Source organism: Tachysurus fulvidraco, chromosome 11 (genome assembly GCF_022655615.1).
Source record: "Tachysurus fulvidraco isolate hzauxx_2018 chromosome 11, HZAU_PFXX_2.0, whole genome shotgun sequence".
Classification (NCBI taxonomy): Eukaryota; Metazoa; Chordata; class Actinopteri; order Siluriformes; family Bagridae; genus Tachysurus; species Tachysurus fulvidraco.
This window is the reverse complement of record NC_062528.1, coordinates 15,558,749-15,571,248: the sequence shown is the minus strand read 5'-3', so window position 1 is coordinate 15,571,248 and position 12,500 is coordinate 15,558,749. Positions and strand designations below refer to the sequence as shown.

The window sequence follows — 12,500 nt, the reverse complement described above, 5'->3', positions numbered from 1 at the left end:
GCTTTTTTTTGCATGTGAACCACTAAGTGACTATTTTACTATCAATTTTCAAATCATGCAAAACCTTCAGTAATTTTGATGTGTCCAGTACGAAAAGCAAAATAAAAATGTATTACACTTACAGTTTTCACCCTGAAAGTCAGGAACAAACTGCTCATCGTTGTCCGGAACTTGAGCTGAACAGAGAAAAGAAAGAAAAAAAAGAAAAGACGAGAACAGGACCAGATTAGTTTCTTTCCTCCTTGCCTGTGGCTAACTCGAAGAGTTAACACAATCTGTATTTAACTCATTTCCTCTATTAAGCTCCAATGATTTAAACACTAATGAATCAAAAATCGTAATCCTACGCATGAGGACATTTATTCATTTATAACAAAGGAGACATATCCTCTAATTATGTCAATAATCTAATTTAGACTTCATTTGCCGGACAGAACGGGGCCCTGCGTGTGAAACACATCCTAAGTCTCTGTCAGTAAGGGTTAAATCATCGAAAGAAATATTACATTTCTGAGAACCAAATATAATAATAAGGACACTAAATCCTCCATGTAGAATATCCACGTTTTCTGTTCTGTGTTTTGCCTCATCTTTTTTATTCTTTGAGAGAATGACAGGGGGACAGCCAGGCACCCCAAAAAAAAAAAAAAAAAAACACCTATTCTTCACACCGTCTAATTGGGACACGTCCCCACTGGTGAATGCACCTGTACCTGCCGCGTCGGCTCTCCTCCAAACCAAGCATCTCTCCTCCACTGCTGCCTAATGCTAAAATAATGAATCCTTCAGTACAGACTGCAATCATGCGCCTTCATGTTTATGTTCCACACATTTTACACTTTGACTGTGTGTCTGTTTCCCACAATCTTTGCCCGATCTGGTGTAAAAGCCAGTGAGGCAAAAAGCAGTATGAGACCTCTGAGCGCCAGGCTATTAGCACATTCATTTTGGAGTGATAAATATGGATTTCCATTTTCACACCAACATGTCAGGGCACACAAATATAAATATACAAATACACTGCACTTTTATTGGGTTAATGAGGGTAAGAAGTCGTTTTTGCTTTTCTTCACACACACACACACACACACACACACACACACACACACACACACACACACACACACACACACACACACACACACACACACACACACACACACACACACACATACATACACACATACACACATACACACACATATGTCCACTCTAGCACAGATTGCATGCAAAGCAGTTGACAGGTGACTTATCTTTATGGTACACGCCTGTGAGGTTATAAACATGTTTAAATGCTCAAACAGCACTTCAAACACACACAGCAACATCACCATTACCAAAGTTCCACCCATCTGACAGATCAGTCCAAACTTACACCGAAGCCGATAACGGTCATGTCTACTGTTTAGCTACTAAATTAGAATGAAATAAGAAAGAAAGGATGCACAAAAGACAGAGTATAGGTTAACACAAATGAGAGGGAGATGAAGAGACAGGAAGAAGGAAGAAAGCTGCAGGACTCAGCAGGGTGAATGAGAGAGCCTGTGAATGAGACAGCTGATCCAGGCAGCACTACTGAGGACGGCCTGGGAGTTGGAGCACTGCCGTCATTCACAGAAAAAAAAGAGGCGCACAGTGAAATTACAGGCCTCAAGCGGCTTGATCGTTACACGCAGATGCACAATGGTACAAACACACTAATGTGAGCTGTATGGAGCAGTTGTAATAAAGTGACAACGCAAAGGAGTCTAACTTTGTAACATGAACCTCTAAACAAACTGAATTGACATAATAATTTATTTAGAATTATTAGTACCCTCTCAGAAGATCTTTTCATAAAGCCATCTTTCCAAAAGAGACTTATAGCTGGCTGCTTTGGCAAAAATGACACACGCATGTCAAATGACCATCCAATCACCTCTTACTTCTCTCATGTCGGAAACACCTTCTGTCTCTCATACGTCTTCCTCTTCTTTCCAATTACCTGAGACGATAAATCTCTAAAATGATTCCAGTGGTTTTTCGTTTTGGTTCTAATGGACAGGAAGTCGTCTATTAAATCTATCTACAATTTGCCTTCAACCTCTGGCCACCGCGGCTGACTGATGTAAGACAGACTGAATTGGGTTCGTCACTATAATATCTACAGCAGTGGACAGTTCTTTTTTTTTAATCCCCATCTTCCTTCCTGAGGCACTAAAATATTTAAATGATGTCTTATTCTTTTAAAGGCCCTGAGGTGGAATCGCTATAATCACACTGGCACTAAGGAAAGTAAAGTATCCTCAAATCTTTTCCTAAGCGAGCTCCTCATTCGAAAATTCTTTAGCAGTAGTGCGAAGATTTTTAAACGTGTTAAAGAATACATGACGATGGTCTAAGGTTATCAAATATTGAGATTCTTTTACACCTGTGTGTGCGCCGAGTCATATTTTAGTCATTTACTTATTTGATGGTAACGATAATGTCTTTATACACATTTTATTACATTGAACTTTTGTTAAGCACGCAATAACTATAAAGTCTGTTACTGTAATTCACCAAGTTAATAATAAACATGAATAATTCTCAAATGTCATGACTTTATTCAGTGTCCAATTATACTTCTTCTTGTCAATAAGCATAAAAGGCGAAAAAAATAAGAACATGAATTTTACTTTGTGTACAGTACAGTCCCTAAGCAAGACATAGATTGTGGAAATATGTCCCTAATGCAAAGTGCTGGTCCTAGTTTTACAAAACCACTTTGCATAATTTTAATGTGACAATCTATTTTGTTTATTTAAAATATGCACATAAAAGATGAGCCTGACCCTCTGGGTCAAACTTCTAAGAAAGATTTTACAAATCCAAACTACAATTTCTTGCAGGTTCTCATGCATATTCATGTATTATAAACTTCTCCAAAACATTTCAAGCAGTACTGGAATGTAATGGTATAAAAAATAAAGCATTTGTTTTAAAATAAATCCTGTGAATAAAGGAAATCTGAGAATAAATATTTAAAATAAAATATAACATTCTTACAAATATAATAAGAATTCGTATAAGAATACTATAAAGTCTAATCTTATAATAATTAAAGCTACAGATTATATATATTTTTAAAAAATGTTATCATATTTATTTTGTAAAGGATGGTCTAAACCAGCTATTTAACTTTTTTAATCCAGAGTGAGTTTTGTTAAATAATTTTGTGCTCAAAATCTTTAGTTATATCTATACACGTTTTTACAAAAAAAAAAAAATGTTAGATTAGTTCAGTCAAATAACAATAAATGCAGACGATTTTTTTAACAATGTATATTTAAGATAACTTCAATCACTACTATACTATTATAGTTAGCGATCAAGATATGGAAATTTTACCTCTTAAAAGTCTTCTGAATTAGATAATAAACTTTTTCAAACACAAATAGCTACAAATACGTTAAATAGGCAGAAATATCACAGGACGAAACATACAACACTAACCTAAAGGCCGGTGCTGCAAGCAAGAAGGAAACAAGACGCTGGCGCTCAAGTCCTGAAGCATCCCGTTACACCATAACAAGCATGTCTTTCCATCAGAAAAAAAATCAATCACTTCAGAATAGTAAAAAAAGGAAGAATTGTGGGGGCTGCGGTTCAGACTGCAACCCTTCAAAGCATTTTCAAAAGTTGTCCATTTGTCCAAAAAGTAAAAGAACACTTAACATGCAGCAGTGACAGCTGTAGTTCTTTAGAAAGATTCATATATAGACACTAAAAGAGGATGTGATGGAGAGAAAGACAGAAGCAGAGAGAGTGTGTGCATATGTGAGAGAGGGAAAGAGAGAGGAGAGAGAAAGAGCGATGGAGAGGGTGAGGGAGAGAGAGAGAGAAAGGTGGTGGTGGTGGTGGTTGCTCGGCTGCCTTAGCGTTTGCCAAAAGCGGGGGAGAAGAGAGTGAGTGCGATCGCAAGTTCTCCTGGTAATTTGTGATGACACTCACAGTAGAAGCTCCTCGGTCTCCCTCTAGACTCCTCTGCCTCTTTAATGTATGCATGACACATGAGGTGCCTTCGCCACACACGCATTAATTGGACTGCATATTAGGCATTGTAACTTGAGGCATATTGCTTTCCCCTCCCCCACATTATCTCTCTCTCTCTCTCTCCTCTCGTTCTGTCTTTAACACAAAAGTGCTTGTTGATCATCCAACCAACTAAAGATAACTTCAACAAGGCCAAGCTTTTAACACAACACACACACAAAAATGCTTACCTTCTGCCAGCCAGGTCTCCTGAAGTTGGCTGAGATCTTGAAAAAGCTCTGTGACAAAGGACAGGCGTGCAATTAGTAAAAAAAAAAAGAAAAAAAAACAAACAAAAAAAAACTGCAGTAAAAATCTTTGCTTATTTCACTCCACACTTCGGTTTTTAATATTCTAGTTCAACCAGAGAGCTGGAGAAGCATGTTGTGAAAGCTTCTTCAGAGGCAATGTGGTTTGTAATTGAGATTTTACAGCAAAGAGTGCAGGTGGAAAGAAGCAAATTGCATTTTGTGAAATGTTAAGAAGCCGTGAAATGAAGATTGCCTCTTTCCGCCACCCCTTCTACATGTTCTGTGCTTACCCTCAGTGTCCAAAGCCAGGTCAGAGTTAATGAATTTCCTTTTCTTGTCTTTTGCCAGTCTGTTACTGCATGCCTTTCCCTGTGGATTTGAGGAACAGACAAACAAATCCATTTATCCCTGATGAGCCAGAGTGCTAGGGCTGTGTTGTTGTTGTTGTTGTTGTTGTTTTGTAATGATTTTTCCTTTAAAAGTCTGTCACATCATGTGTAAGCTGTTCGATTAAATATAATCTGAAAAGCCTACTTTCTGTGATGCAGACCAGGCAACATGCAAACTTACAGCCTACTTACATGTGCATGAATGAAAGGCACTCGCTGGTCGTAAAGTGTGTCCATTCTGTAGCAGTTTGACTCTGGGAGGTCTGAGTGGAGCTGTTAGCTGGAGCTGTGCGTTCAGTGCGCCGTCCGATCAGCGCCTGAGCTGCTCTGAGAAGATGACTTGAAGCTGCTTTAGCGGAGAGGGAGGGAAAAAAGCATGAATGAAGTGCTCGAACCCGCAGAGAAGGTCCGCTTTCAGATGCTTCATTCACTAAGACGCATACAGGCGTGTAATCTGGCGTCCTGCGCTCCAAACGTAAAGTGTCTCAGCGTCAGCGCGGCTTTAATATCTAATCTGTCCGATTCATTTCATACAACAGGTATGAGCAGCAGGTTGGTTAACATAAACTGACAGTTAAACCGCAGATGAATTAACACACCCACGTTTCAATTAACTATTGGAACACCGAATAAACGCGCAATGTTAGCGTGTTCGTGTTACCCTCGGGATTTTACGCGACACAACAGACTTTGTGAAACTCGCCAACAGACGCACTCACCTCTGTGAAACACACGGTGTTGTATCCACGAGCTGAACCGGGAAAAAAGCGCTCAATCTCCGCGTTCTCGCCACACAAATTTCAGCAATCCGGTCCGCGAGTTTTCGGCCTCCCTTCAAAGCCGCGCGGCCGCTGCGCGTTCTCATTGGCTCCGAGCGCCGCGCCGCCAAACCCCGGAGCGCCCCTTCTGCCCTCCACAGTCCTGTTTACACTCCTCTAACACGATTTACACTGAATTTACATAGATGGAGAGCAGCATAAAAAAAGCTTGTCATGATCGTTGGATTTTGGTTATTAATTGTACATTATTTTTTTATGTTAATGTACAATCAAAAACTGTTTATTGATCTAATATCATCTATTTGATTTTGATTCCTTGGAGATCCCCAGTACACTCTCATAAAAAAGTGCTAAACTCTACTTAAACCCAATCCTCAGGCTGCAGCCTTAATGGTACATGTTATATAGTTTTAAAATCTTGACTGATCTTTTACCTCTAGATGTGGATATATAGCATAACTGATATATTTCATGTAAATATATTGTACAGTAGATAGATTTTTAGAGTCAAGCTTTAAAGGTACACTACATGCACCATTCTAGCTATATATATATATATATATATATATATATATATATATATATATATATATATATATATATATATATATATCCCCCTGAGTGTATTTGTAACAAACACAAAAATGCACACATTAAAAATGAAGGAGAACACAAAAGAAGTTTAATTTCATGGCTAAAGTACTTGGAAACATAGCCAAGCTTTTCTAGTCTCCTAGGTGTGCATACCATAGAACTGTTGAAAATAGCAAATATCTGCAAAGAGCAAAACCCATCAATCCTGCACACTGAACTCACATCATATATCGTATGTGTGTGGACATTTGAGAACTAGATTTAAAAAACGTACACAACTTTTACCTGCTGTTTGGCATCATGTAAACAGCATGACTAAATCATCACACAATTAACTCATTTAGCACAAAATATGATTGCTTCATAATAAGTTTCATATAAAATCTAAAAATCTGGTAATGATAAACTATGTGTTGAGGGAAATGAATTGAATTTCTGCAAAATCTTTTTCTCAGTTTTAAATTGAAATATTAACAGTATGTGATAATGCAATTCCAAATTAGTTAACACAGTTTAAGATAGGTATCAATAATGTTAAACTACACCAGTTCCAGTGAGTCTTACAGCTGAAGCACTTTCACTCTGAGGGACTTGAGAACCGCTACTATAAACTGTGAGGATTCCTTTACAGGAACATGATGGAAATACGGAGCAACACTTTAGGTTATTTATAGGTTGTTTATAAAGAAAATGGTACACATACAATTTATATTAAGCTGAAAGATAAAATCAAAGACTGATTTACAGTAATATGAAGACAAAGGGTGAGTGTTGTAGCTCAGAATGTCAAAGGTTGTGTCAAGGTCACACGGGTTGGGGTAAATTCATTAAGCACTAATTGAACATGAGAGTGAATGTGAAAAAATAAAATGATTAAAATTAGCAACATTCCATGAGTTCTGAAACTCCATTCACCAATTTGTGTATCTTTAACAACCAAAATACTAACATGAACAACTGGGCCATGTGAGATACAGAGTAAAAAAAAAACTTTTGAAATTGAAAGGACACATAGTGATTTATAATACACTGAATACGTCTATGATCTGGGGGAAAAACATAAAACATAGGGCATTTTGAGAGAATGTACCAATACATTGATCAACATTAGGCCACATGGGGAAAATGCAACTGCTCTCATTCATTTATCCATATGCAGTATCTGCTTTACTCTTTGTCATTTGGAGTATCCAAGACCAATCCTGGTAACAGTAGTGACAAAGCAGGAAAACACTCCCCAGTTTGGTTGACACTCACATGGCACCATGCACACATGTGTTCACACTTATTCACACCTAGGATTAATTTAGACCAGAAAACGAAAATCAGACAACACAGAGGAAGCCCATGTGGAAGAACATATACAATTGTCCTAATGGCCTAATGTCAGTCAAAAGTCATCTTTCAGTCATCTTTTAGCGTTCGGTGGTTTTTTTTTTTTACTTTATACATTTGGATTTTTTCAATTTCCTCCCTAATTTAAAATGGCTCAATTCCCACCCACATGCCAGGTCTCCTATAATACAACACTTACCACCCAGGGAGGGTGAAGGTTAAGATGAGTGAAGCCAAACAACCACAAAATTTTTTCAAGTACTGCTCATGCTGCATCACAAGGTGGCATAATGCATTTGGTGGAATGTGCTATCTACTGTCTTCCAAATACATAAACTCATAGATGCCCATGCTTAGCTAGTCACTGTGACTGACAGATGAGAAAGTATGACACCCCTCTCATGTAGAAAGCATGGCAGGTTTTGTGTTCTTTAACTCCTGGACATGGGTAGTGTGGCCTTTTTTTGAATTCAAACACTCCATCAGTGGACAATAAGGTGAATGCTCTTCTATTGCTCCACCGATCATATTATTATTATTTTTTTCACAGCACTGAACAAAAACGAGGTGCTAATCAAATCAATGCATGCTTGAACATTGTAGGAACTGCTACATACTATAAAAGGCTCAATCATTCAAAAATTTCAAGTAAATGATGCAGGTATTTATATATGTACAATTAAGAGTTTACATGTTTGTGTCTAAATGCTCTTTGGTCATTACACAGTAGAGTATAAGATATGAATGTTTTTATGTGATAAATGTTGTCTATTTCATAACCTTCACATAACAGAAAAGCTATGCATTATTAATAAGGGCTTTAGCCTATATAAAGTTTGAATATTGTCTGAACACCTCATGAAGCTCAGCCACACATAAGGAAGTGTTCCATTAAAAGTACTAATCTGCCAACTCCAGCTGTAAATTAGTTGTTTTACTTTTCTTTTTTTCCACTTCATAACACTTGTTAACATTATAGTGCAAATTTAATTGGGAGCTATGCTGAGCATCAATTATAATTCAATATCAACATCAAGAGAGCTGTAAATATCAGGCATACTTTCAACTAACCTTAAAAGCCCTCAGACATTTACTAAGATAATAAGAAGGTAAATGGTAGTAAATACCTCAAACAGAAACTGCCTTAGATCTTCACTTCATAGGAAAAGCCAACATGGCATTTGTAAAAGCCAAAAAAAGATTCAATATGACAACCATCAAGATTTACAGTAAGTGTTGGGCCAAAAGGTTACTGGGTGCAATGAAGAACAGGGCACTTAATCTCATTAGCCAGTTTCTCAGGTACAACAACATTTATCCATGTCAATATGAATCTCTACGAATGATCTACCAGATTAATAATAACTTGTGAGTGCTAGTGGTGGTGGCAGGTGGCGGGTTTTAAGACACTTGCAATAATATTTTACTTGCCAATGTTCACACACCATTCCCAGCTAACAAAAAATAATAGTATAGAAATGTTAGTGATAAAGGCTTTTATTCATCAGAGTTGCTTATGGTCAAATCTAATCAAGAAATGTGCATAAGTGCAATCCATTTATGTTTTCTTTCTTCAGCAATTTATTATTTGGTGTATTTGTACAATCCAGTCTTTTCAGAGTACATGCAAATTTGAGGGAACTGCCTTAACAACATGATCAAGATCTTGATATGGCAAAGAGGCATATGCACTTTTAATCTTAGCATGATGTCTTCAGGACCTTAGTCTTTCCATGTTATATAATTGGTGAACATATCTGAGGGGAAAGATCAGAAGAGCAATCCCAAAGACCCCAGACAAAGTGTAACCATTACAATTTAGGTTTAAAAAGACTTATCCCTTGAGCCAGGGTTGAGGGTGGTGTTGGCAGTTAAGCATGAGGTTCTCCTTTGAGTCTGGTTCCTCTCAAGGTTCTTCCTCTTCCATCTAAGGGAGTTTTTCTTTTCCACAGTCACCAAAGTCACCATGTCAGATGCCATGACATTTGGGTCATAGCTATGCAATGAACAGCCTTACATTGATTAAACAATGCAATAGGAGCTGGATTTAGGAACATGCATGATAATTTTGCTGTCAGAGAGTCCTGACTAGTCTGGACGATGTGATATCTTACTCCCCAGGAGAACCTACCTTTGTTGGGGTAGTCACCAGTCCCAGGCTGAAGGCTTCACAGTTATAGTTTTTCTCACTGGACAAAAAAGCAGTGTGTATTCAGTCTTCTTGGAGCAGCTGCTAAAGAGGGTAACTCCTACTTACTCAGTAGTGCTACTGGTGGACATTAATCTGTCTTTTGGGAATGGTATGAAGTATTTTTCCTGGCCATGATTTGCAGGAAAGGCCTCTGAGTTCTGATCTGCATTCAGTGAAAGCTACACCAGATTGCGTATGTAACCTGGTTCCCTGAGAAAGGAATGAGATCCTGTGTCATGTCTGACATGAAGCCTAGTGTAAGATACAGGGTCGAGTTCCCTGGAAAGGTAATTTTTGCTGCTTCATCACACAAGGTTGCTCATAAATGTGCTTGGTACTAAAGCCTTTGGTGAAAATAAATGACTTATGTTTTGGCTACTTGGGTGGAGCAGAGCTGGCAGCTGATCGATACATACTTGTGAGCTAGATTCATCTTGCAAGGCACCAGCAGGACTTAACAGGTTAAATCAGAAGAGCCTTCCTAGTGGCTTAAATGCATTTGGGAGTGCATTAGGAGTGCAAGTCCCACCCCCGAAAGGACTTCTTCTTAGAATCTGAATGTGCCCATGTTCACATATTCAATAGAGGCAATTGCAAGAATATGTGAAAAGAAGGCTGTCAGTGCCTGTTATGACTGCAGTGTTAGGCCATGCAGATGTACTCCAGCAGTGTGGGAAGTCATTAAGTTAAAAAAGGGGGTGCTGTAAGTAATGCTCACAGTGGCATGTCCTGATTCATGCAAGAGGTATAGGAGAGCTGCAGCAAATGCTGGTACAGTAGGTAGTACTGCAGGGGTATGTGACATCTGGGTCTGTACTTCATGCAGTATGGTCTCTGTATAGTCCAGGATTGACTATAGTTCAGTTCAGCCTAAAACCTGGCTAAACTATTTCATGTACATATGTGTTTATCTCCTAAGCTACAACATTTTGTAGGATCTTGGTGATTAAAAATGAAGGTTAGATATTAGCTACTTAGCTGTATTCTTTCAGCCAACAAGGGTCAAGGGCAGACATTTTAAACGCATGGTTTGATTTACACACATAGACAATTCTGAAGATCTAGTTAAAAAAAAAGCTGAGGATTCTGAGAAGGAAATGAGAGAAATTAATTCATTCTGGATTAAAGATTCTATTCACACCAGTGATGTGGTTATATTTTGGTTATTTATCAACATGCTAATTAGGCATTATGTTGTCCGTCTTTAAATTAATGCTCTGTATTGTCTTTATATAGATTTTGTCCAATTTCTGTCTACCAAAAATATCACACAAGACCCTAAATCAGCTTCACTGAAATGTTCTTTTTTCTTGATTTACTTCCTTTTTCTGATGTTGAGTGCTTTCTTTTTCTAATTGTTACAACTTCTGCATAAATCAGAAGATAGTTAAATAATAATAAATATGAATAAATGTCATTTTTTTGTATATGAAGCTTGTATACATGACATATAAATAGAGGACCTTTGGGCTGGTGTTTGTTTCCATTAAACTGAAGCAGATGCATCATAGACTTAAATTGGCACTTAGTGTACGTAAGTTTCATGAATCAGACACAGGTTCATTCGACCGTGTTTCCTGCTTCTCTAATCCATGCTTTTTTTCTGTACATTGTTGATGATGAAAGGCCAGTAATCCTTGAACTCAGTATGTTGCAATGCCATACAACCAATTATAAATGTTATGTGAAGTGTTCTCTGAAAATCCGAAGGACTCTTAAAATAAATAAAATGTAAAACAAAAACAAAAAAATCAAGATATTTTTAAGAAATGGGCTGAATGTGAACTGGAACATATATTGAGTAAGTGTTAACCCATATTTTGCTCATGTACAATAGAACTACTTTTAAGCACTGTAAATAATGAAGCAATATTTATTTAGAAGTTCACAAATTATGCACTCAAGTTCTAAATTGTGCTCCTTGATAAGATCACATGGTTCTGGCCACAACCACTTAAACATAAAACTGCTTTCTGATTCCTGAATGGGTCATCAGCGGGCTTTATCCACCTAAAGATCAATGCCAACAGAGACAGAAGGAAAGAGTTCTGAATGCTGTGATCTGATCTGTGGCTCAAGTGCAATGGGAAATCATGTCCTATTCATCAGTCAGTTAATAAAAGTCAAGCTGTGCAAGCTTCCTGATCCTCTACTGTACTGTGCTCCTGGATTTCCACTTGGTTTTCCCACTTGGATTTAACTCTAAAGCTGTTTGTGCTCACAGAGACAAACAGAAAACTCCAAAAGGGATCTACTTGCAGAGTTTCCTAATTAAAATCACCAAAACTGTTTTGGGGACTATATATTGTTCTTACTATGAATCATATAATAATCTATCAAAGGGACAAAGGCACATAATACACAAAAAGAACAGAAACAAATAAACATTTAACCCAATCATGAAATTTATCTATTGATATATACTGTAATTTACAATTGCTCATATAACTGCTGCTATTATATTACGTGTTCATTCCTGTATTTTTGCACATATACTGTAGAATATACAGTATGTTCTCTGGTTGGTGCTTCTTTTGTGTATTGTCTTGTTTTGTATTGTTTGTTTGCACTGTCTTTTGTCTTGCACTGTTTGCACCAGGTTGCACAGATGCACTTTATGTTATTCTATGTAGCTCTGTCTTTGTTCTATTTAGCACAATGGCCCTAGAGAAACGTTGTCTCATTTCACTATGTATTTTGTCAGCTATATATGGTTGAAATGACAATAAAAGCTTCTTGACTTGACTTGAATTGGAAATTGTTTGCCTTAATAGTGACCTCTAGTAGCCTATTATAGACCAATGATTGCAAGCTAGAATATTTAAACCCCTTAAGGGCTATTTCAATTATCTGAATTGTTAAATGTTCTCTGTAGAACTTAACAACATAGTGTTTGCCTATTAAATGC

The 12,500-nt window shown here is 37.5% G+C and overlaps 1 protein-coding gene across 4 annotated transcripts in view; it reads right to left on the bottom strand.

Annotated features, from left to right (window-relative positions):
- Positions 1–5,617, bottom strand: part of etv1 (ETS variant transcription factor 1) — a 17,771-nt gene extending 12,154 nt beyond the window's left edge. The window contains exons 1-5 of one of the 4 annotated variants that reach the window (XM_027145084.2): positions 5,413–5,617; positions 4,886–5,042; positions 4,595–4,673; positions 4,245–4,292; positions 123–176 (exon numbers count right to left, since the gene is read on the bottom strand). In XM_027145084.2, coding sequence (XP_027000885.1) covers positions 123–176; positions 4,245–4,292; positions 4,595–4,673; positions 4,886–4,930 — 226 coding nt within the window. In that variant the 5' untranslated portion in view covers positions 4,931–5,042; positions 5,413–5,617. Of the gene's footprint in view, positions 1–122; positions 177–3,474; positions 4,141–4,244; positions 4,293–4,594; positions 4,674–4,885; positions 5,043–5,412 lie in introns of those variants that run through there. The other 3 variants (XM_027145093.2, XM_027145118.2, XM_027145125.2) reach the window with 3 other exon arrangements.
- Positions 5,618–12,500: the final 6,883 nt, after the last annotated feature.